Here is a 25,813-nt window from a genome sequence, read left to right as displayed (position 1 = left end):
GTCTGATCTCCCCTTCCATCAAACCAAAAGCTCTGTGTGAGTGTATGTCCTAATTCCCCATTTGCACGTGTCTTATCAGTTAGGCCTCATACTCCCCATTTGCAAGAACGGTAGGCAGCCCCCACCGATCTGCATCTGCTGGTCTCTCTGCCAGATTGATCTCGACTCTGCTCTCTCCTCTGCTTCCCAGAATGCTTCCGATCTCCCAAGCTGGTCTGCCAAGCTGCATCCGAAACGCTTCTCCAAAAGCTTCTCTCTACTGCTCATTTCAGGCTCCCAGTTATAGTTTCAAATCACGTCATATATCTCTATGGTAACATCAAGTATTCACTCTTTCTGTCAAACCAGCATTTCTAAGAGCGGACAGCGCCTAAAGGTCTGTTAACATCAGTCTTGTACTCCCCAGTTCAGTGTGTTCTCGTCATCATGACATTTCAGAGCATATGTTGTACATGTCCGATGGCCTTCTCCTCTGTGTTAGAAAACCATGCTCCCATCCATTGTCAGCTCTTTGCAAGCTAAAAATACCATTCTCTCTCCACAACGCTCTGTGTCTATGTGCAAAGCACCCACTCACTGCCTCCCACCTTTCTGTCTGTCTGCGAGCAGGCCTAGGGCCTGATCAGCCATGCCCTCTCATTCCCTACTACTTGGGAAAAGTTACGACCTTCCTGCCAAGAAACTGTTTACATTCCATGTACCAGTGTAACTCAAAACAATGTCTCTGCAGAACAAACAGCTTCTGAATGGCTCCAGAGCCAGCTACATGCATTCTCTATAGTGCTTAACAACATTCACTCACTCCAACCAAGCACTACATAATGGACTCAATGTGTAGTAAGTGCACATTCATGCGTGTGTCTAAATGCATATATAATAACATATGTGTAAACATGTCTAAACAAGGTCCTTCATATAATAAGGCCTATTTCTCTAGCAAAATGCATAGTCAAAGTGGCAGAATAATATGGATAATGGATAACTAATGTCACTAATAGGAATTAAATGAATTACTAATAATAACATAACAGGCAAGCATACTATCTGGTTTTACACCCTCACCCTTCTTACAACTTTTACTCATGTCCCAAAGTGCAAGTAAGTGTTACCATTGCCCAGCCTATTGGACGTGTTCCTGGTTCCCATCCCATTCGACTTCAAATATTAAGATCTTCCAAGATGAACCCTTACTTTGCTTCTATGAGATTCAGGGACCCAGTTTAAAATCCATGTTACCAGAGGTGAATGCCAATACCAGTTTGCCTGAGGTATCTTGAGTGAAAGGGTATCCTACCTCTGTTTCTATATAATTTCTGGGTCGGGGTAGTGAAAGTATCTGTGACTAATATTGGTGCGTAATGTTCCCCTTTTCACTTCGGCTCGCATGTCTCTACTCTAGCTCATGTGTCCAGTCGTCTAGAGGGGGTGATCTATTGCCCCAAACATATACTTTATGTGATCTCTGTCAGGCCAGGTTTGCAGGCTGGTAGGCAGAATTGAACACCTCCTTGGAATCCAACCTTTTGTACATTGCCTTTAGGACCTCTGACAATGTTGAGGGCATTGTGGTGTATTTTAAGGATTTTAAAGATCTGTGTTTTAAAGGTAGATGATGGATTAGCATCATGGTCTTCATCACCATTGCCCTTCTCAGGTCTTGGGCGCTCACATCACACATGGTGCCTAATGCCAGACACAAAGAACCTGGGAATATGTGCAGTGTGCGCTACTGCTCCCAAAAACAGTCCATACTAGAACTCCAAGCATGTTCTGCCAACCATGCTACCATGCACTACTGACACTTCGAGCAAATAGGACTATATAAATCCTGTCAGAGATTGTTAAATTCACGAAGGTCCCTATATCTCTTGTTGTCTCACATGGCATGCAGCGAATTTGGGTTCTGGTTTACGATACTTCCAACGTTTGAACAGAGGAAGAACGCACTAAACAAACACAGATCAGAAGGATCTACTAATAAACAAAAGTCAAAAATTCAAACATATCACAAGCAGGTTTAGAAAAAAACGCATGATGCTTGCCTAAGCTTTTACAGTAGACTCAATCAACGTTGGTCATTCAGTAAAGAGACTCAACCCCTGATCATTGGCTAACAAGATGCAAGTGTTCTGTTCTTTTAGCTGCCATTGTTGGTTGAAAATTGCCAACAGCAGCTTTCAGGTAAACTTTCAGAAAACTAGTAACATGTGAGAGATGATGCAATCTAGATGGGACTAATGGCAACATTTTAATGAACTTTGGAAGGAGAAATATTGTTGAGGCATGTTGTTAATATCACTGTATATAATTAAGTTGACCAAATAAAAATACCAACCTTTGTTAAAATCACAAATTGAGAATTGTAAAACCAAATAAACATGCACATAATTGTTAGATCTAAAGTAATTTAAACTGTTGTAAAGCAATGTCAAATTCTCTTCACCAGCGGTCTCAGTATATTTTAGAGCTTATTTCATTATGGTTCCTCTATTTCTAGATGTTATTCAACGGTAGGAAGAGGCGGTGGAAGTCAGATATTGTCCTTGTCTAGGAACGGATGTCTTTCTATTGGAGTCATTGAGCACGAACTAATGCACAACCTTGGCCTGTACCATGAGCACAGCCGCAAAGATCGTGACAACTATATCAACATTAGGTGGCAGTTCATCAACCAAGGTAAAACCCCAGGGATTAACAGTCTACTCTGGGAAGGCTCATATTATCGGTTGGTGACCACAGATAAAAGTTGTATCTGAAGTAGGAAAACATGGGGTTTTATGTTGAGGATGCATTCCACAACTCCCAGCGACATCCACGCCCAGTTCTTTGCCCCCACCTCAATGGTCTACCCAATGAAGTCAACTCAGGGTGAAATGAGCGATTGGACGCAGGGAGTATGTGGGTTCGACACAATAGAATCATTTATATCAGCATAATTGTAGAATGAATGAGACCATCTTACTCTGGTGAACAAAAACAGAGATTGGAAAGTGCTTGCCGGAAACCCCACTTGCATACTCAGATATTGACATATCTTACATGGCTTTCCTGCAGATTCTCCGCTGTGTGGCGATCGTTATTGTTTTTGTCCACTGAAAACCAATCAATAAGAATCAACTGTTACTATACACAACTGTTTCAGTATGGATTAATTTTATCAAGCGGTTTCTGGACAGAGGTTTAATTTCTTCTATATTGGGTAGATTCATTTTTCTCAATTAAAAAATATGGACACCTTTTCAATTTGTTATGGTAGGTTTGGTAACAGAAAAAGTACAAAAGGGTACATTTTAGTTAACCTAGTCCTAGAAATGAGTAGAGTTTGGCAAAATGGATGCCTGTGTTATGTCAGATGACCTATATCAATAGTTGGGCCTGTTTTCAAGAAAGTCTGTAAGAAAGTCTGTATAATGCTACTGCATTTCCCAAGCTGCGTTGTACATTTGTCTATTTTTAATTGGCCACCTTCACCCACTTTGACTCCTACTATCATGGCTCCTCTATCCCCTCTATTTCTGTTCAGCCTTTCTCTCTCTCTCTTTGTTTACTAATTGTGAGCCAGTTCTACTGTCAATCCCGCTGATCCTCTAACCTTCACTTGCATTCCCAGTATGTATCCCCTGCTCCAGCCTCCTCTCGTTCTTCTGTTCAGTCCTTTCATCCAAGATGAAACATCAGGGTAATTCAAAAGTAAGAATAGACATTTTTCATTCTATAACCGTTATATCAACAGTGTTGTATCACAATATAAACGATTCTTTAGGAGAAATAATAATACAGGCTCATATCTTAAAGCAATTGTTGGGATGAATGCAGGTAAGGGAAACCAACACTGTGTTACTATCTAACCCTGTTGGAAGAACACCCTGTCCCTACACAGGGGTGCCTATCCCTAGGCAGTGTATGGTGCAACGCCGATCTAATAGGGATAGGATGTGAGAGAAGCTGTCCCTCAATCTACCATATGTATGGAGGCCTCAACCTTCATTGCTGCTTATTTAACAAAATGAACAACTTTTTCTAAAATAGAGCAACCAACAACAACAGCATACAACTCCTATGTTTCCTGGTGCGACAGGGCCGGTTATTAGATCACTGTCTGACACAGCTAAAAAAGCATGCTTGAGCATTTAAATAACCATGGGATTTAATTTAACCTCATGTTGGAGTTGTGGATGTTGTTAACATCTAAAAGGGGCAACAGATTACATGCATCAATGCCTGTTTTTGTAGAACACTATAAAAGGCTCACAACGTGTGAGACGGAGCAGCTTATCCATTTCGTGCCCCTATACCCGGGCATGGTTGGAAGACAGACTTACTGCACAATAGACTAGATGGTCCTGAAGAAGATGGTTTGAATTACCCAACTCCATCAAAACCGGTCAACCCTATTGGTCGTGGGTGGTTCCATGGCCATTCTCAGATATCCCCAACAATGAGGAGTGATATCCCATAAGAAATGCAAACACTAGTCTATCACTCACACGTTGTGTGCCTTTTGTAGTGTTCTGCAAAAACGGGCATTGATGCAAGTAATCCGTTGCCCCTTTTAGATGTTAACAACATCCACCACTCCAACATGAGGTTGAATTAAATTTACTTAAGGTGAATAAAATACGGATATAAAATCCCATGGTTATTTAAATGCTCATGCAAGCTTTCTTAGCTGTGTCAGACAGTGATCTAATAACCAGCCCTGTCACACCAGGAAACGTAGGAGTTGTATGTTGTTGTTGTTGGTTGCTCTATTTTAGAAAACGTTGTTTATTATGTTAAATTAGCACCAATGCAGGTTGGGGCCTCCATACATTTGGTAGATTGAGGGACAGCTTCTCTCCCACCCCATCCCTATTAGACAGGCGTTGCACCATACGCTGCCTAGGCATAGGCACCCCTGTGTAGGGACAGGGTGTTCTTCCAACAGGGTTAGATAGTAACACAGTGTTGGTTTCCCCTACCTGCATTCATCCCAACCATTGCTTCATCCACCTACAAATATGATGTCAATATTGCTCTTTTTAAAACAAAAACTACTCTGAGCACTATGATTTCTTGATAAACTCTTATGTGCAGTCTACCTTGACCCCTTCTTCCTCTCTACATTCTTATTTTTGCACTACAGTCTGATTGCAGGCCTTCAAACTGAACACAAGCTGTTACTTACTATTCCATCATCACCTGTCGTTGGTGTTCAGAAATCTGTGTACCATTCTTCTGCTTTGATACTTTAGATCATGGTACTGTGCTTCACAGACTGTCTCTGAACTTGCCATCCCTGGAGTAGCCAGTGGCCGGTATTCCTCTTATCCCTTTCACTACACCTCTGATGGCTCATGGACGTAAGTTTTTTAAGCACCTTTCTACTCCCATACAACACCTTGTAACGGTATATTTCCCCCCACACAGGGCATTCCTTCCCTCCCCAATGTAGGTGTCACAAAATAAATGGTTTCATGTCAGTTCTTTGTTCAGCCCTATTTCTGATGCATCTAATGCCCCTTGGATCCCTCCCCCTGAGCTACCAATGAGCCAAGAACCATGCCAGTGTACAGGAAATATATTTGTATGATAAACAATGGAGATTACACTAAAAGAACACATGCCACCTTCTTTGTGGCTTACAATTAAACTTCATGTTACACAAATAAATCACAACAGTTGGTTGGGAAAAACACAAATCTCAATTATTTACTTTGTACAGATTTCACTTCAAGAAACAATCAAACTGGTCAATGAACACAATCAATTGCATATGCAACGCTACACAATTTCTATTTTCCTGTATGCTTAAAAAGGCTATCAGTTTAGTTTACAGATTTGTACAAATGCATATGGCAATTATTATTTCACCCACACCTTTGCTTTGAAATAAACATAGGGTGATGCAACAGTCTGTTCTTTGGACCCCCTTCACTTTGGTGTGTGTTGGGGAAGTCAGACAGTAGAATTGGGATGATTTAAGAATTTTGGATTTCAGAACCACCTCCACTTAAAGGCCTGTGTTGGAGAAGCTGGAAGGGAACAATGGGGATCTTTTTTAGTTTTAGTTTAGGGGCAAAGACACCCCTCTTCCTAAAAGAAGTTGGGGTTAACAGAAAAAATAGGATTAGCCAATTACTTTACAATCTATAGTTTTCAGCGCACACTGTGAATGAGCTTTGTTAATTTTGAATTTTAACAAAAATCACCTTGTGGTATTCTGTCAATCGGAATTAATTAAATTAATATTTTTAGTTAAAAAGGCTAAGGATCTACGCCGTTTTACCCCACCAGCCCCCATCCATTATAAAGGGGAATGATTTAAGGCCAGCTGATTCCCCCACCTTTTGGGTTCAAAGGGCTCAATTCTACTTATATTGAAATCCTCTGTTTAATGTTCAGGAAAGCCAGCTGCACTTCAGGACCCTATGGGAGGACAGAACAGGGGTCAGGTCACTCCACTCTCAAGGATGGTCCCCCAGCTCTTCTACTTTTAGGACTCCCCAAAAACAGACAGCTCCACCCAAATGCAATCTCAGCAAAATCTCCTTTTGGTGCTTCCTTGCAGCTGTCAGATGGTAATGTTCAGCAGCTCTGTCCCTTTTCTCATAGTGCATCCACTTTATATACCAGTGATGACACCATCAACATGTCAATATTGGGCAGTGCCCTGCAAAGGTTCTCGCAACCAGGATTGGACAGTTACCTTTATCTCTCCTTCCAAATCCAGCCACCCTCTAAGGATTGGCTTAGGAGTCTGTAACAGACATATGGTAACTGCAATTTATTTTAAATCCCCTTTTGTTTCACCTTTGCTATGTGACACAACTTTGTGCTTTACTAACAACTGCCATAATGTATATGTTTTGCGATTCAGCTAATCATGGGGAATGAAATAAAACAGCTGGGTCCACACCATTTTGCGTGGCCATTTGGCAATTTCCCACCTTTTTTACAAAAAGCATAATCATTAGGAACATATAGTTTACTCCCCACATTACTAATTTACCCTCCACCAGTTCGCCAACTCTCAAATTCGGAACATGTTCAGAGCAGCCAGGAACACCTTTTAATTGGTCATTACAATTCCCTAAGGCGCAGGTGGATGCATTTTATTTGAACAAAATCACATGTAAAAAATGACACAGAAATAAAAGCAATACTACTTATGGTTGCTTAGAAAAAGGCATACATTATAGTCCATTTAAACAAAGGGGAATTTTCTCACATGCAAATATGAGATTCCCTTCTCCCAGGCCATTTACCATTCCTGGCCAGCATGTGACCAATGCTTCCTGTACTGTGTTTTTATTTGCCTCTTTGTTGTTTGAATTTGGTGGCTGCCAGTTGTAACTACTTGGGAGGCTTTGGCAACACAGAGAGCCCCCCCCCCACATTCCAGTCACACACTGGCTAGGACAGCAGGTCTAGGGAAACTTGGTTTTCAACACCCTTCAGGCAGGCCACATTTTATTGCAGTTGTAAAAAGTGGGCATGCACGAATCAAGCTTGCAGTGGGGGAAGCCATTTGCAAATTCTGCCTAACAACAAGCCAAAAGGGTCTGCCTCTGGCCTAAATTAGATCTTCATTTGACCCAAGTTTTTCATTTCACTTGTTGCCAGTATTTTGCAGGTGAAGCATGATATACATTACATCTTGTTTAACACACACTGGGCCTCATTACACGGTAGGCGGTAAACCATGGCGCTATTAGCGCCATGGTTCATGCCAGTAATTTACCGGTACCGCCTTGGAGGAAAGAGGAAATACCGCCCTATTCCAAGGCTGGGAAGGCGGTAATTCCTCCTTCCTCCATTGCCCTTCCCCATTCCCATTTTTGCCCCATAGGGCATAATGGGAATGGGGAAGGCACTAATTACGGTACCGCAAATTGCGGTACTGTAATTAGCACCCCGGTCCCTTTGGCAGGTGTTAATGTACCAACCCGCAAAGGGACCTCGTAGTAAGGCGGTAAGGGTTTACCGGTACCGGTAAAATACTGGTACCGGTAAACCCTTACCGCCTACCGTGTAATGAGGCCCACTGTCTTTTGCCTGACATTTGTATGTTAGCAGGGGAACATTTTTCTCATGTCTTGCTTTCGAACTGCAAACACACATGTAAAGCCATTTTCGTCTCAGTATTTGCAAATCCTGCTTTTCATGTGGAACGGGCCTTTGATTTTCTTCCAACACCATGAATTAAAAGGCTGATTTTTCTTTAGTAATGACAGATAAGCCTTTTCCACATTGCACTTTCTTGTGTTACTTGCAGAACTCCCACAGTCTGCCTAAATTGGCCCATTTTCAGTGTGAGGTTTTTTTTTTGTATGAAGGCTGGCAGGTCATTTTTCCAGTGGGCCCTTCAGTTCTGTTAATTTGGGGCCTTTGATTACACGCCACGATCTCTTTGGGATTCATGCATGTCCCCTTATTGTTTCCAAATACATTTTTCTCTCAGCTCACCTTTCGTCTTCCTATTGTGCCAATGACTCTCAGATCTTTGTCTCTTCATCTTTATTCACTCAATGTCTCCTTGATGCCATATTTGCCTGAAGTGTTTGTCAAATCAAACTTGTTGCCTCAGTCCCTCCATCTTGACTATCTATTATATTCTATCTATTCACACCTGCCCACTCTTGTTGATTCTAACTTAACTATAATATTTAGCAATTCCACTGTAATTTTCAGTCATCTAAAAGTCTCACCCTTATCTATTACCTGGTCCTCTCATAACTTGCAATTTGCCTTCAGTCTTTGCTGGCTTCCCTATCAGTTATGTTTTCCGTTTTATTTTCTCCTTTTTTATTTTAAAATATCTTCATGCATTAGAACCCACTTTTTGTCGTCTCTGGAATCTTTCCCTCATCTGAATTTCTCCCTCCATTCTCCTTCTCCTTTCCTCAAGCTAGTTGTGCTCTGTTCAGAGCTTAATGACCCCAACCTGTGGAATGCTTTCCCACTTCCTGCATAGTCTTCTTATTCTTTCTGCCAGTCCTGCCATCTGACTCATAATGTGCAGCCTTCCTTTCCTCGAAAACTCCTCCATTTAGTTCTTGGTATTAATCAATGTCTATTTTATTACACAGCACTTTGTTTATGATGGTGTACGTTTTCATGTAAAGCTCACTCACATTGTGTTGTGGGCAGTCCACACCACACATGAATGTTCTGACATGCCTGTGCACCCTTTCAGCGGTTACAACACAGATGCAAACTGCACATTTTTGTAATGGCTGTAAGAATGGCCCCCTAGTGTGTGGCCTACTGCATCTTGAGTCCATCCAGCCCCCACAGATGACAAACAAGACACTGATTCCCGTCCGGGATCCATGCGTGCTCTGACGAGCGCCTTGATGCGAAGCCATTTATTATACAGTATACATTGCAGAGTTACATCACTCTGCCTTGTGTCTCACTTAAAGGGACACCACACTGCCTATGAGTGCCTCTTTCTGAAAACATAGGATTCACTAAAACAGAAATAAGGGTACATTTTTATCAATGAGTCATGAAAAGATGCTCACTGCAGTATCATGGGTTGCTCAACATAATTACATTTATGGGATGACTAGGAAACGGTCTCATTTTGAAAAAATAGGCGGAAGCACAAACTGATCAGTTGATTCCATGTAACCGGGGCATCATTTTCAATTACTTTGCTCTAAGGGCATGTCCTCCAAAAGGTTAAGCCACTGATACTAAGTATTTGTAAAAGTAAAATCTGTGTGTGTCAAGGTGGTGTGCTGGCGATGCTGCTCTTTATTTGGAAAACATGGAATCATCTCTGAACAATGAGTAAAGTATATATGCAGCCAGACATTGAGTTCTAATTGTTTATCATAGTCATTGTTACTGTTCCTTTCAGATGATCAGCCCAACTTTAACAAGGAGATGAACGCCAACACCCTGGGTCTTGCTTATGACTACGGTTCAGTGATGCACTATGGCAGGTAATGACAGTCAGGGCTGATGTGTGAAATACGCAGAACTGTGTAGCAAGATATCACAGGGTGGGTCCTCATGTTGATAGAGAGGGTACACGCATTTTGAGGGATGGGCGCATGTTTCTTTTTCTCTCTCATCTCGGGCAGTAGTGACGAAGGGAGCAGACTCAAGGAACCGACGTTTCTCTATAAAAATAAAAAGTTGGCATTTAGCAAAGGAGAATATACACGGGGCTTTTACGGGGTCACTGTGTAGACAGAACTATAGAGAAGAGGCATATCTTAGATATTTAGTGAAAGGGAAGTAGAATGTATAGAGGCTGGAATGATTATCCCTAGGCCTAGCCCTTATGCTATGGCACTGGCCTCCTCTTCTGGCAATTGGAGTTCCACTGTAACAGCCACAGCACACTCTTTGGTCCTGGTAGACCTGTATGCCATCCTCTTACGTGTGATAACGGCATGTCTGGTGCTTACTTCTTCCCTTTCCAGGGTGCAGGCCTGTGCAACCTATTCATCCATCTACGACCCATCAGTGATCACATGAGCTTTAGGAGTGCCCTCAGATTCTGGCACTTTTTACAGTAATTTACCTTATGCATAGGCGGATATCCTAGAACTCTCTCAGATATAATGTCAGCAGTTGGCGTATCAATGATGTAAGCTTCCGTTTATTAGCAAGAGATCATGTAAATGAACTAGAAATAATCCTGTTAGCACATTCACACATTCCACTGTATCTGGTTTTGGGGTGGGGTTGATGTTGCATTTTAAGGGTGTTGTACTAATAGAAGCAGGGTAATATTCCTTAGAAGTGTCACTCTTCCTCAAATTTACTGGGCTTCATGACGTCACACTGGGGGGTATGGCAGTAAAGATGATAGTGAAGTAGACAGCCTTACTGCTTGTCTTGACATAGCTCAGAATGCTAATAGTTATAAAATGTTACATAATCAAAGCTTTTTGTACATACTGGTATTAATCACTTAAGTCTTATGCATTTTCTTATCGATCTTCTTCTTTGCAATAGAAATGCCTTGACTAATAGGGCTGGACAAGACACAATAATCCCAAAACCTGACCCTAATGTCCCCATCGGTCAAAGGTTTGGAATGAGCAACCTGGATATAGCCAAGATCAACAAGCTCTACAGCTGCAGTAAGTGCCCTTTTCTTGCCCGGTGCCACTAATTGAGGGCTCAGCTAGACCACCCTTACTGCCCTCCTTAAACTGTTAGAACTGTTATGCATCCACTCTGCATCCTAGGCCCTTGGCATCTAAAGCGCCCCTGAGATGTTAAGACTCCCAGCATTTGTCTGCTAACATACTTCACACAATTGGTTCAAGATTCAAAAATGTTAAGAAATTGTTTTGTTTGTACTGTCAATCATGCATTCGGTCATTTGATAGTTCATTCTTTCATAATCCTTTATCAATTAATCACGTAAGCTCTCTGTAATGATAGTCCCATGCTGAAAGAGTACGCAGCATGTATTCTTAACTCGGTAGGTCTCCAACCATATGAGCTCTGCTAATCTTTTATATCCCCATCAACTGACCCCCTTCAATACCTCCACTGATGACATAACCTCCCTGCACATTCCATGACAACACTTCAGCAAACCAAGCGTCCATAGTTTATGTCACACATCTCCCTTCTCACCATAAAACTGTTGTACATGTTCTTCCAAACTGTACTCAGAGGGCCTCAGTATGTGGTTGACAGTGTGGTAAAAAAGAAAGCGCTGGTAATGCGATTACTCACACTTTTACTGCACCATCAAATTCAGGGTTCCAATCTTGAAACTCGACAAATCCACATGCTTTTGTGTGGAATGCATTTCCACAACACAACTCCATTACTGTGTGTGCTAATATGGAAACCCCAGTGGAGTCCAAGGAGGGTCGAAATTGGGGAAAACTGATGCTAATATGCAATCCCCAGTGGCGTCTAATGAGACTCCAAATTCTGAAACTGAAGGGACCGCCTAATTCTAAATCATGCATACCATTACTCTCACTGGGGTTTTACCAAATTCCGTAACGGTATTTGAGTTTGGCAGTATTTAAGTCATAACTGCTTTGACAAATGTTTCTGGATTAGTGTGCTTCACAAAACAGCATTTGCTGCAAATGTACTCTTATCTATGCCCCAAGTTACCACCTAAAGCATGTTTTGCAATAAGTTGCCTTTCACCAACGCAGGCGACTTTAATATTTCAAGGCATATTTTGTATCACAGCCTGACATTACTACATTGTTATAGCTATGTCCAGTTTCGTTTTGGCATATAGGTGGTGCTTCAACCCAAATGACTGTGGGTGAAAACTAATGGTATAGAATGAATTACGTTAATTCTCCTCCCTCCCCACCCACCGTAGCCCCATTGGCCAGCAGGCCAAGTGTTTAGTCCTGAGCGAGGGTGTAGGACCCTCTCTGCAGCCCCAGCAGCGTAATTTCAGCTGCAGGTGCTTGGGGTAAGTGTTGTCCCTGGCTGCTAGCCACGCATCCTTTTTTTAAGTCAAAGAAAAGCAATTGTTTGCATTTGTGCACCCTAGCTCAACTGAATCCATCGTCTCCCTCTTCCCTCTCCACCCACTGTAGCGCCATTGGTCAGTAGGCCGAGGGTTTAGTCCTGAGCAAGGTTGTAGGACCCTCTCTCCAGCCCCAGCACCGTTTTTCAGCAGCTGGTGCTTGGGGTAAATTTTGTCCATGGAGGCCTTAGCCACGCATCCTTTTTTAAGGGAAAGAAAAGTATTTTTGTTGCATTTGTGCGCACTAGTGCACCTGAATCCACTGCCCCATAGCCCCACTTCCTGCTTTCCTGCCCCCTCCTCCCTCCCCACCCAGCATAACCCCATTGGCCAGCAGGCCGAGTGTTTAGTACTGAGCGAGGGTGTAGGATCCTCTCTGTAGCCCCAGCAGCGTTTTACAACTGCAGGTGCTTGGGGTAAGTGTTGTCCCTGGTGGCCTTAGCCCATTTTTGCATTTGTGTGCACTAGCGCACCTGAACCCACCGTCCCCTTTCCCTACTTCCTGCTCCCCCGGCCCCCTCCTCCCTCCTCACCCACAGTAGCCCCATTGGCCAGCAGAACAAGGGGTTAGTCCTGTGAGAGGGTGTAGGAACCTCTCTGCAACACCAACAGCATTTCTCAGCTGTAGGTTCTTGGGATAATTGTTGTCCCTGGTGGCCTTAGCCGTGCATCCTTTTTTTAAGGAAAGGAAAAGTTATTTTTTTGCATTTCTGTGACTGTTTTTTTCTCTGCATTTGAAATTGTATTTTGCTCCCTGGTCACCCCAGTCTCCCCTGTGGCTTCCTAGGTCTAACCGCTCCCCCCTGCCCTGATTGGACCAACATCTTCTCAAGACTGAGAGTGCTAGGGCAGCCTTCTGGAGGTTCAGCCCCTGCGGCTAAGGACCCCAAGTCAAAGGGCAATTGCCAAGAATCAACCCAGAGAGGTTTCTGCAGGTGTCAGCAGGGAAAGCAGGCCACCACCCACCAATAAGTACTATCGAAAATCACTGCCACCGGACCTAAGCCCTGCACACATACTCAAACAAGAGAGCCCACTTGGCCCCTATACCCTGGCCCGAATCCACCCCATGCTGACCTCAAGCAACACGTAAAGCAGTACTCAGCAGCTTATATCCAGCTGCAGGGACAAGCCCACCTATTCATCAAGCAGCTGCCAACAAGCTTGCTTGCTCCCACCTTGACTCTCTTGGGTGGTTGCCAAGACATAATTCCACCCATGAACAGCATAAGCAGCATCAGATAGCACCCACAAGTTGAAAAAGAGGACCAGGCAGCCGTCAACCTGCCTCAATGGACAATGTAGGGAGAACTACTGGTAGTGATTGCCACATTTACTTGCAGCCCATCTTAAACCACCACCACTGCAATAAGTACTTCACCCACTAAACATATACAGCTAGGACACACTCTGAGGAGCCCAGTGTACACCCAATTTACAGGCACACATTGAAGCGTCCACTGCATAGTGAAACCAAGTCTTTTTCTCCCACTATCTAAGAGTCTCAAATCTAGGTGTGTTTTCGTCTCAATTAGCTGCCATTTTGTGACACCTAGGCCTTTTCTCCCACTGTCTATGTATCTCAAATCTAGGTGTGTTATTTCTCAACTGACTGCCATTTTTTGCGAAACCTAGGCCTTTTCTCCCACTATCTAAGAGTCTTGAATCTGGGTGTGTTTTTCGTCTCAATTAACTGCCATTTTGTGACACCTAGGCCTCTTCTCCCACTGTCTAGAAATCTCACACTTAGGTGTGTTTTCATCTCAATTGACTGCCATACTGTGACTCCTAGACCTTTTCTCCCACTATCTAGTGATCTCAAATCTAGGAGTGCTCTCCCACTGCCTGCCATCTGCGAAACCTAGGCCTGCATTTCACCCAGGAACACCTAAAAATCACTTAAAGCAAGTACCTGTAGCCAGGTCACTCCCCAAGTTAACTAGGAACCAGTCACCCTCTGCACATATCCAACTGCGCTGCCCACTTTCAACATATAGTACCCTGCCAGAACCCCACCTAGACAGGCCACCCATAGATAGAGGAAATCCAAAACCTAACCCACTAATTGGACAACCACCCATAGAGGACACCCAGCTACCACACACATAAGAGGATAAAAGTCAAAACCAGCCACGCCACACAAGGCCCTACAGGTGGGCTACCGCCCCAGTAACCACAATACCTTACCAACCCTACTACCAAGGACCACAAAATGCCCCGAAACAGAGCTGGACGCCACCAAAGGGAATCTGAACAAGGAACAAACAGACCAGATCCACCCCCTCACCCCCCAAGGAGAAACCACCACGAATACAGAGCACTCCCCAACAAATACTACAACCAACAGAACAAACAACATGAGAGGAGAAAAATCCCTATATCTTACACCGTACCTCGCAACACCCGCAACACCTCGACACTCCAATGCCACCAACAGATCCAGACATGCCGACAACCAATTGGAACCCCGCAAAAAGAAGAGAGTACTCCAGAATAGGAAGGTATGAAACCAAAGTCCTCACTCCTTACATCACAAAAACAACAAGTCACCACCAGCAAGCCCATCAAAACATAGAAGACGACGAAAAAGAAGAATTCATCAACCCAACCATCAACCTAACAGACTGCCTCAACAATGAAGCAGACTCAGCGGATCACCAACTGATCTATGACAACAACACAGAAGCACTCCAACTAAAGAACCGTATGATCAAAAAACAAACCTAACCTCATCAAAAAGATCCATTGCAACCTAAGCAAGGCCAGATCAATGTCCAAGAAAGCTACAGAGATCTACGACCTTTTGTGCGATAAAGGTATCTACATCTTATTCATAATCGAAACATGGCTAGACGACAACTACAAAATTACTTTCCATGACTGCCTCCCTGGCAACTTCAAGTGCTCACAAGCAAACAGGAAAAACAAAAGAGGACTGGCACAAGGAACACCTGAGAATTGAAACTGAAGAACAACTAACCATAAAAAACTGCAAATCCCTAAGCCTTCTCCTAACAGCAAACCCAAAGACAAACCTCAAATTCCTCCTGCTATGCAGACCACTGACATTCGATACAAACTTTGTGGATTCTTTCACTGAAGCCATCTTCAACCTAGCCATAGAACAGGAACACCTGATAATCTCTTGGAGACTTCTACATCTGGTATGACAAAGAAACCAATAACACACAGAAATTACTAGCCAAACAACTGAGGACAATGAAATTACATCAGCTAGTCAAAGGAGCAACTTATGCAGTGGGACATACACTAGATGTAATATTCACAAACAAAAACCTCATCACCATGGTGCCACCAATACAGATCCTCTGGAGCGACCGCCTTATCATCCTCTTCGTGATCATGCTTGCCACATCAACAACTAAAAAACCCGACAAACTTGTGACTATCATGAAAAGAAACTGGAGGACCGTTAAAAATAGCAACCTAGTAGAACTACTGGAAACGAACAAACCACCGGCAATGACTCTGGATGAACCTCACCTTAACAGAAAAACAGAACTACTGCACAAGTGGATCACCAGAACAATAGACGAGCTCGCCAAGGAAAAACCTTTTACCCCATCGTGCAAAAGAGCAACAGCAAAATGGTTTACACCGCTACTCAGCACCAGGAAAAGAAAAAACAGGAAGCTTGAACTAGAACAAAGGAAACAAAATTACCTATTACAATTCCAACAACATATCCACTCCTACAAAAGGGAAATCCATAAGGCCAAGAAGAAATACTATGAAAACGAATCACCAAAGCGCCAACACCCAAAAAGAACTGTTTAAAATCATAAACAAAATGAGAAAGCCCCCTGGCTACAGCGACACACCAACACCTTCACTGAAATTATGCAACAACCTTGCAGACTACTTCAAAAACAAAATTGCCACCATCCAACATATCATACAAAGCAGACTAAGCAACTACAACATGCAACCTACCCAGCCATCTGAGGATCACCCGAATAAACTCCGAAGCGTCCCCCAAATATTAGCTGAGACATTTGGCAAGCTTGTAAACCATAGCAACAAAGCAGGCTTCCCCATGAATCCCTGCCCACCAGATATACACAAATCACTCCTCACACAAGGAAAACCCATGGAATACTAAAGAAACCTTTTCAACCAATCAATTTCAACAGGAAAAGTACAGAGCTCATTCCAATCAGCATACATCAAGCCACTACTCAAGGACACAGCAGGAAACATGGAGGACCTCTCCAACTACAGACCTATCGCAAACATCCCGTGCCCAGCAAAACTACTTGAAACATACGTCTACAGAATAACACAAGAATTCATAGAAGAAAACCTACTGCTGGATCAAGCACAAGTAGGCTTCAGAACAATGATAGGAACAGAAACGGCACTGCTCTCAATCTGAGATCTCTCCGCAGCATTTGACACAGTCAACCACGACATCCTAATTGGGTGATTGGAAGGAATAGGAATCACTGAACTAGCCCTACTATGGCTAAAATCCTTCTTAACAAGCAGAACATAAACTGTATGGATCAAACCTTTCAAATCCACCCCAAGAGTATGCACCTGCGGAGTACCACAAGGATTCTCCTTATCCCCATTGCTTTTCAACATATACCTGGCACCATTAATCAAGCTCTTTAAAAAAATATGGCCTCACATGCTACAACTATGCTGATGACACACAGATTGTCTACAAAATACAAGATACACAGGAAGGAAACACAGCGCTGGAAGACTGCCTACAAGAACTCTCCGGCTGGATGAACACCAACAGCCTCAAACTGAACCCGGGCAAAACAAAAATAATTATCATATCCAAAAGCGGGGAAAACAATCACTACATCCCATGGCCAATGGAACTTGGAACACCAACTCTATCAACGATAGTGAAAAATTTGGGAGTCTTGATGGACAATGAACTGACACTCAAGCCACAATTAAACGCCATAATCAAGAAATGTTTCTTCCCCCTAAACATGGTAAAAAGGACCCTACCATTCCTTTCTTTTACCCACAAAACACTCACCATCATCGCACTCATCATGTCCAGAGTAGACTACGCCGACAGCCTATCCTTAGGAATGCCAGAACGACTGTTAAAGAAACTTCAGCGCATCCAAAACGCAGCGGCCAGACTCCTGCTCAAACTACCATGAAGAGAACACATTACCCCAGTACTGAAAATGCTACATTGGTAACCAATAAAACAGCGAATAAAATTCAAAACAATTTGCATAGCGCACAGAACAATCCACGGCCAAGGAGCAGACTCCCTAAATGAGAAAATAACCATCTACTGTCTGACAAGACCACTCAGATCAAGCAACAACATTTGCTTAAAACCAAAACCATAAAATAAAAGAAAATTCAGAAGATCATCTTTCTCTCACCTGGCAGCAAGCACCTGGAATGACCTACCAAAAAACATATGCAGCACAAGGGGTCACCTGGAATTCAGGAAACTGCTCAAAACCTGGCTTGTTGCTCCAGAACCAGAAGACACTATTAGGAAGCATGCACCCAACGGAAGACAAGAACCTAAGGTGTGACCCTAACTTAATTTTCCCTAACCGGAGGATGGGGGGAGGGCACCCCAACAACCCATGTCCACATAGGAAACTTAGGTAGGTAAGGAACCTGCAAAGGACGGGCAGAGAGTGACCTGAACCCTCTATCCCAATCATCACCAACCCGGGGCGAGAACACGCCAGCATCAGCCAGGTAGACATACCACTAGAGTAACACAGAGGAAACTACCACCCCTCAACATGCCCGCTAACTAAGCGGACAAACCACAATACCAAACACACAGGATAATCATAGATGTTAAGCACACAAACGCAAAGACAAAACCTGCTAACCCAACTGTAAAACCTGAACTTTCCACATACACTTCCCATACAGAAACCCATACAACCACATCTCTGCACAGCAATACGCACCTACTTCACCACACTGCAACAACAGACTAACAACACATAACCCCTTACAGCCGCACATGGGAAGTCACACTGACCCGAAAATCACACTTAAGCTCAGTGAATGGTGCAAACCGAACTGAAGCTGCCAACAGTACATTACAACTCTCACTTTCCTATTCCAACTGCACCCTACTACCCCCCCCCATCCTTTTCAGATCCGCCAGAAGGCCGGGGCACCACTCCAGTGGTGACGGTGCACGATACAAATACCTTTGAGATTAACATTAACAAATTGGTGTGTGTGAAAAGTAATGGTATAGAATGAATTATGTTTAGAGAGGAGAGAATAGCATTGACATATACATAAAGATCCATTTAAGTGGTTTGGGAATATCCCCATCTCTACTATTGCCACTACTGGCTTTTGCATTGGAAGCACCCTTCCTGGTGCGACTTGACCCATTTATCAATTGTATCAAGCAGAGTGGCAAGGGAGAGCAGCGCAGTGGTAAAGTGACAAGGGTAGCTTTGCTGGTGTGATGTGTACCCGAGTAGGGAACCTTTGGATGAATTCTGGAGCTATACCGAGCTCAGGTGCGAACACATCACTTAGCTCCAAGACCCATGATCCTGTGAATAGCTCTGGGTCTCTAGTATTTATCATTTTTAATACTACAACCTCAACCCTCATCCGTTGTGCTGTGAGGCCATTTGGAAAAAATCCCTTTCAGTCTCCAACAAAATTGAACTCTCTAAACCAACTGCACTCTACAAAAAAGAAATCTACCTGGCCAAACGAGTCTCCTTTGACTCTTGCATATCCCAAGCTAAATCCAACATGACAGAACTGTTTGCCATCCTTGAAGAAATAGAAACTCCCATAACTCCCTTTGACACGTGCACCAAAGATAAAAACTGGTGCTCTGAAATCCAAAATGCCCTAGCAAATAAGAATGTGCCTCTACAAAGTAAAATCTCCAGCAAAAGAGCCACCTTGAATGACACCCTCAACTCAAAAATGCCGGAGAAGCTTATGTCCACAAACCCCACCCGCTTCCAGTTCTCTAAAGTCAATACTTTGGAAGTTGAAAAAATTATCCTGTCTCTGAAACCAGCTAACTGCCAGGGAGACCTATGCCCTGCACAGCTCATTAAAGATGCTGCCCGTGATCTCTCACCTTTTATCACAAAATTGATAAATTTGCTACTGGATCTATACCTACTAATCTAAAACAATCTTGGGTACTCCCACTACTGAAAAAACCCACACTTGACCCAGCCATACCCACAAATTACCGCCCGATAACGACTGTTCCCTTTTTACTAAAAAATCTGGACAAGGTTGCCTATGTACAAATACAGAAGCACCTGGAAGAACACAACCTACTAGGATCGAGACAATCTGGATTCCGTCCCCAACATGGGACCGAAACTGCTCCCATTGACCTGAAAGCTCAGATTGATCTGCTCAGAGACAACGGACAAGCGGCCCTACTCCTCCTCCTCGACCTATCTGCAGCTTTTGATTTGGTCGATCACTCTGTCCTATGCTCACACCTCCACACTTCAGCTCACTTTTCCACTGAAGCCATCACCTGGATCACATCCTTCCTTAATGGTAGGACCATGAGGGTCTTTTCTACCACAGCGGCAGCTGACCCTATACCCATCACCTGCAGTGTTCCTCAGGGCTCCTGTGTCTCCCCCACACTATACAACATATTTACCAAGCCCCTTTTCGATGATTTGGATCATCTTGGTATCACCTACACTAACTATGCAGATGATACCCAGATCCTCCTTCCGCTTTCAGGAGATTATGAAAAGGATTTGGCCTTGCTAAATAGGGTGTACATCATTCTCCAGCATGGGGTCTGGCATGGATTCACATGCTCATGAATATTCCCCGTCGTCAGGCTGGGAATCCTCGGTAAAGAAAAATCAGTATCAGTTTCGTTTCTGATCTGTCTTTCGTAGTAGTAACCAATCACTGATCTCTGCGTAATACTGACCACAGCCAATGACTGCCATCTCCCTAAGCCCCGCCTCTGGCAGCCATCTTCAGATTTTTACAGCACGTTCAAGTGTTGGGATCCTCGTGCTATTGCTCTTGAGCTTTAGTGCCTTTTTCGCGCTTTTTCTTAGGAAAAGTTTCTCTTTTTCAGTCAAAAGAGCCTCAAGCTCCACCGTTTCTTTATCCGATCAACGGGTACCCGTGTCGGATTCTTCTACGCCCCTCAAGGGTGAAGATTTCGTCGAGCCACGCTTTTGGAGGACTCCAGAATTTTCTCAGGCCCATCTCTGCATGGCCCAGGAGAAGGGAAGCTCGACGCCCGGAAAGCTGTTCAGGGTCTGCCCTGGATGCCAGCTTCAAAATGTATTTAAGGAGGATGAACACTCCCTTTGCCTCTACTGCCTGCATGAGGACAAGACGCACGTGGAGAAGTACTGTGCGTTTTGCGGCAATATGTCGGAGCGGACCATGAAGGACCGCCATCTGCGTCTCGCCAACTGGCTGGAAGGGAAGAGCCCGTCAGGCGAGAAAAAGAAGAAGAAGTCCGAGCGGTCTTCTAAGACCTTCGAGGGCGCCCTGGCGACGGGGGCCCAACAGAAGGCCAAGCACAGCGAGTCCACTGGCACCGGGAGCGCCGAACGGTCGGGCTCTACGGGCGCCAGGCAGGGCGCAACCTCCCCAGCGCCATCAACCACGAGCCAACGCTCTGGCTCGGGTAAGAGGAAGGCCGAGCACCCGGTGAAGCTCCTGGAAAGACCCCGGTCGAGCTCGAAGGCCCCATCGGAGGGGGAGAAAGGTGGTGACCCTCCCCCCAAGGAGAAGGCGGTGAGCGCACCTAAGGTGGTGAAAGCCTTGATCCACCCGGCCAAGGCCTCTATCGAGACAGTCGCGGCGGCCCTGGCTCAGCCTGTGGAGGCTACACCAGTGGTGGCGACCTCGGGGCCCAGAGTCTCCCTGCCACCGCGGAGGGAGTCCTCTTTCATGCCCATCGACAGGACCCCCATGAAACCTCCTACGGAGAAGAAAAAGGGGGGGCAGGAGGTCGTTGTGGATTCGGCCTCAACCTCTGAGGAGGAGCTGATCGAAGTCTTAAGCCACGGCGTTGGCGTGGAAGAAGACCAGCCCGTCGGGAGGGACCCTGACGTCGGAGACGACGATAACGTCGAGGGTGCCGACGGGGCTCCTGACCGCCCGTCGGAATCCCCTCAACCAGTGCCGCAAGACAACTCGGCTGCCATTTTGTTGGCTATACAGTCCTTATGCTCGGAGATAAGGACGAGGTTGCCGTTACCACCAACGGAGGAACCGCTCCCGACAGGGGACCCGGAGCCAGGCCCTTCTGGGAGCCCTCCTCCTAAGAGAAGAAGGATTCCTCCTCCACCTCCTTTTCAACCATCGCGCCCTGCTCAGCCCTCCTCCCTGTCCACGACCCGTGGGGATGATACGGGGACTGACACGGCCGCGACGGGTACAGACGACGAGGATCTCCCGTCGTCACCTCCTCCCCGGGCTTCCCCGCCCGACGAGATTGGATCGTTTCATGCCATGATCGCCAGGGCATCCGAACTTTTCCAGCTCTGCCCGGAAGAGAAGAAGAAGGAAGGTTTCCTTTATCAACGGCGCGAGACCAAGAGGAAGACGGTCCTCGCTGTACCTCTACTGGACGATATCTGGGATGAGGGTCTCGCCCTCCTCAAGAACCCATCCACAACGCCTGCGAGAAGGGATCAGTACTAGAAGAAGTACCGGGTCCCGGACACGGCCCACTTGTGCCTTTGGGCACAGCCGACCCCGGACTCGGTCGTCTCCGCGGCGGCCAGGAAGAAAGCGGGGGGGGGCTCGGCCTCTACATCAACCTCCCCGCCGGACGGCGAGGGAAAGAAATTGGACACGATGGGACGCAGAGTCATCTCATCGGCAGCGACGACGATTAAGGCTGCCAACGCCTTGGCTATCGTAGCCCACTACGACAGGGAGTTGTGGTACAAAATCGCCCCCCTGCTGGACTTCTTACCAGACAACAAGAGGGCGGATGCCCTAGAGTTCTTGCAGGAAGGAGAAGTGGCATCGGACCATGGCATTACGATAGCGACGGACATCGCTGACACTGGATTTCGCCAGTTGGGCAACGGCGTGTGCCTTAGACGGCGTGGATGGCTCAAGGCAACTGACCTCCGGCAGGACGTGCAGACCAGAGTCTTGGACATGCCGTTCGACGGGAGCAACCTGTTTGGGAAAACAGTGGACGATTCCCTACAAGCCATCAAGACGGACACGGAGACGGCCCGGGCTCTTGGTGTTCTCCAGCAACGACTGCCGCCCTTTCGGAGCGGCGGAGGCAAGCAGGGTGCCTCCAAAGGTTCCGGCGGCGGATTTTCCACCTATCGTCAAGCGGCCCGTTCGTCGTCACAGGAAGCCTACAGGGGACGAGGCAAGTCGGGCGGACCCCGCCGTCGTCGCCAAGGAGGACAAGGCGGCAAAGCCTTGTTGAATCAGGACTGAACCGGCCGTGGGGTCGGGCCCCCACCGAAGCACCCCGGTGGGAGGCCGGCTGGCAAGCTTCGTCAGCGTGTGGGAGTCCATCTCCACCGACTGTTGGGTGCTGGACGCCCTGGCCCAGGGTCACGCGCTCGAGTTTCTAAAGAAGTGCCCACGCGTCCCCCCCATGGCCAGGAAGGAACATCACGTCCCTCAACTTCTCTTGGAGGTAAAGGCGATGCTCAAGAAAGGCGCCATCGAGCTCGTCCCAAAGAGGCTTCGGGGCTCCGGAGTTTACTCAAGATACTTCCTCGTGAAGAAGAAGACGGGAAGATGGCGTCCCATCCTGGACCTACGACAACTGAACAAATTCATCAAGGCACAGAAGTTCCGGATGGTCACCCTCCAGCACGTCCTGGGTCAGCTGGAGGAGGGCGATTTCCTGTCGTCGTTGGATTTGGAGGATGCTTACTTCCATATCCCCATCCTAAAGGGACACCGAATGTTTCTCAGATTCGTGGTCCAAGGGCGTCACTACCAGTTCAGAGCCCTTCCCTTCGGATTGAGGTCGGCACCCAGGGTGTTCACTAAGTGCCTCGCACCGGTGGCGGCGCGGCTGCGCCTGGAGGGGATCCACGTCTACCCCTACCTGGACGGCTGGCTCATTCGAGCAAAGGCAAGGGAACTCGCCGCGGAGCACACGGCGAGGACCGTCCAACTATTCACGGACCTGGGATTCTCCATAAACTACGCCAAGTCCCACCTGGTGCCCGCGCAAGACGCGCTGTTTCTGGGAGCGAAACTCGACACAGTGGCGCTTCTGGCCTCTCCGTCGGAGGAAAGGACGAGGGCCATCTTGGGCAAGGTGCAGCGGATGCTGGTTGCGGACGTGGCCAGGGTGAGGTCCATCAAATCCCTCTTCGGAATAATGTCTTCTGTGCAGGCTTCGGATGCGCCCGTTACAGGAGTTCCTGGATGCGCGCTGGATTCAGACACGGGCAGCTTCGAGGACAGGATCACACTCGACGAGAGATTCCGACGAGCGATCCGGTGGTGGGGCACCCGTGCGCATCTGACGGCGGCTATGGACTTCCAGACCCCCGGGCCACCAGCAGACAGTGACCAAGGATGCCTCCCTGGAAGGGTGGGGAGCGCACACCGAAAATCTGCACGCAAGGGGCCTTTGGCTCCCGACGGAGAAGTCCCTCCATATCAACGTCCTGGAACTCCGTGCAGTGTTTTGGGCCCTCGGGTCCTTTCTTCCGTCCCTCAAGGGCAAGGTGGTGAGGATCTTCTCCGACAACACCACCACCATGTTCTACATCAGGAAGCAGGGCGGTACCAGATCCCCAGCCCTGTCCAAGGAGGCGCAGGACCTGTGGCATTGGGCCTTCGCCCAAGGGATGTTTCTGGTGCCGTTTCATCTGGCAGGAATAAAAAACACCATCGCCGACTCGCTCAGCAGAGAGCTGCGCTCGTGCCACGAGTGGGAACTACGACAGGATCTAGTGGACCGCCTCTTCCGACGGTGGGGCACACCCCAGATCGATCTGTTCGCGACGGCGACGAACTCCAAGTGCCGGAGGTTCGCCAGCAGGTTTCCCCAGCCGAGGAGCATGGGCGATGCTTTCTCGTTCCCCTGGGAGGGCCTGTTCCTATATGCGTTCCCTCCATTGCTGCTGCTGATCCGGCTCATCAACCAGCTCAAGAGGTCACGGTGCAGGATGATCCTCGTCGCACCTGCGTGGCCAAGGCAGATATGGTTCCCGGACCTTCTGGACTTGTCAGCGTCCCCGTCAATCAAGCTGCCAGTGGACGTGGATCTTCTCTCCAGGGAAGGAGGCGCCATCCTCCATCACGACCCGAGGTCGCTGAACTTACAGGCCTGGCTCCTGCAGCGTTAGAGTTTTGAGGTTACGACATACCAGCCGACTGCAGAGAGGTTCTTGCAAAGGCCAGGGCGTCCTCAACTCTTAAATGCTACGGACACAAATGGAAGAGGTTCTCTGTCTGGTGCCACGCACAGAAGATTAACCCTCTACGGATTACGGCTCCTCAAGTACTGCCGTACCTGCTTACGCTGGCCAAGGCTGGACTGGCGCACGCTTCCATCAAGATTCATCTTGCTGCGATCTCCCGATACACCAGAACCACGGGACGGATGTCTTTGTGGTCTCATCGTCTGGTGAAAGAATTCATGAAGGGACTGCTCAGATCGTTCTCGCCGGTGAAGGCCCCGGCCCCGGCGTGGGAGCTCAACGTGGTGCTGACCAAGCTCATGGGACCTCCGTTCGAGCCTCTGCACTCAGCTCCGTTGAAGTTCTTGTCGTGGAAAACAGCATTTCTTGTGGCCATCACCTCCGCACGACGGGTGGGAGAGATCCAGGCCCTTTCCTGCAAGCCCCCGTACTTGACTTTTCACGACACAAGGGTAGTGCTCAGGACGCACCCCTCCTTCATGCCCAAGGTGCCGTCGGACTTCCACCTCAACGAACCCTTGGTGTTGCCTGTTTTCTTCCCGTCGCCTTCGTCGCCGGCTGAAAGGACTTTGCACTCGCTGGATGTGGCTAGAGCGCTGAAGTTCTACGTGGACCGCGTAGAGTTTTCGGAAGACGTCACAACTTTTTGTGAACTTTGGACCTGTCAATCAGGGGAAGGCTCTCTCGAAGGCTTCCATTTCCAGATGGCTCTCCGGCTGTATCATGTACTGTCATCGGTTGGCAAACCGACCGCTGCCTGGCCGTCCGAGAGCCCATTCCACCAGAGCGATCGCAGCTACCACGGCGTTCCTATCTGGTGTGCCCTTGCTGCACATCTGCAGGGCTGCTACGTGGAGGTCGACGCACACCTTCACGAAATTCTACTGCATCGATCGGGATTCCAGGGAGGAGTCCAGGGTCGGCCAAGCAGTGCTGCGCAACCTGTTCGCCTAAGGTGAGC

The 25,813-nt window shown here is 46.7% G+C and overlaps 1 protein-coding gene across 1 annotated transcript in view; it reads left to right on the top strand.

Annotated features, from left to right (window-relative positions):
• Positions 1–25,813, top strand: part of LOC138503505 (tolloid-like protein 2) — a 189,435-nt gene that overhangs the window by 76,431 nt on the left and 87,191 nt on the right. The window contains exons 10-12 of the mRNA XM_069623290.1: positions 2,498–2,676; positions 9,851–9,935; positions 10,960–11,087. Of these exons, the coding sequence (XP_069479391.1) occupies positions 2,498–2,676; positions 9,851–9,935; positions 10,960–11,087 (392 nt within the window). The remainder of the gene's footprint in view (positions 1–2,497; positions 2,677–9,850; positions 9,936–10,959; positions 11,088–25,813) is intronic.

This window comes from Ambystoma mexicanum, chromosome 11 (genome assembly GCF_040938575.1).
Source record: "Ambystoma mexicanum isolate Mex_15411 chromosome 11, UKY_AmexF1_1, whole genome shotgun sequence".
NCBI classification, from domain to species: domain Eukaryota; kingdom Metazoa; phylum Chordata; class Amphibia; order Caudata; family Ambystomatidae; genus Ambystoma; species Ambystoma mexicanum.
Note: the sequence above shows the minus strand (reverse complement) of the source record. Positions and strands in the feature narration are given on the sequence as shown.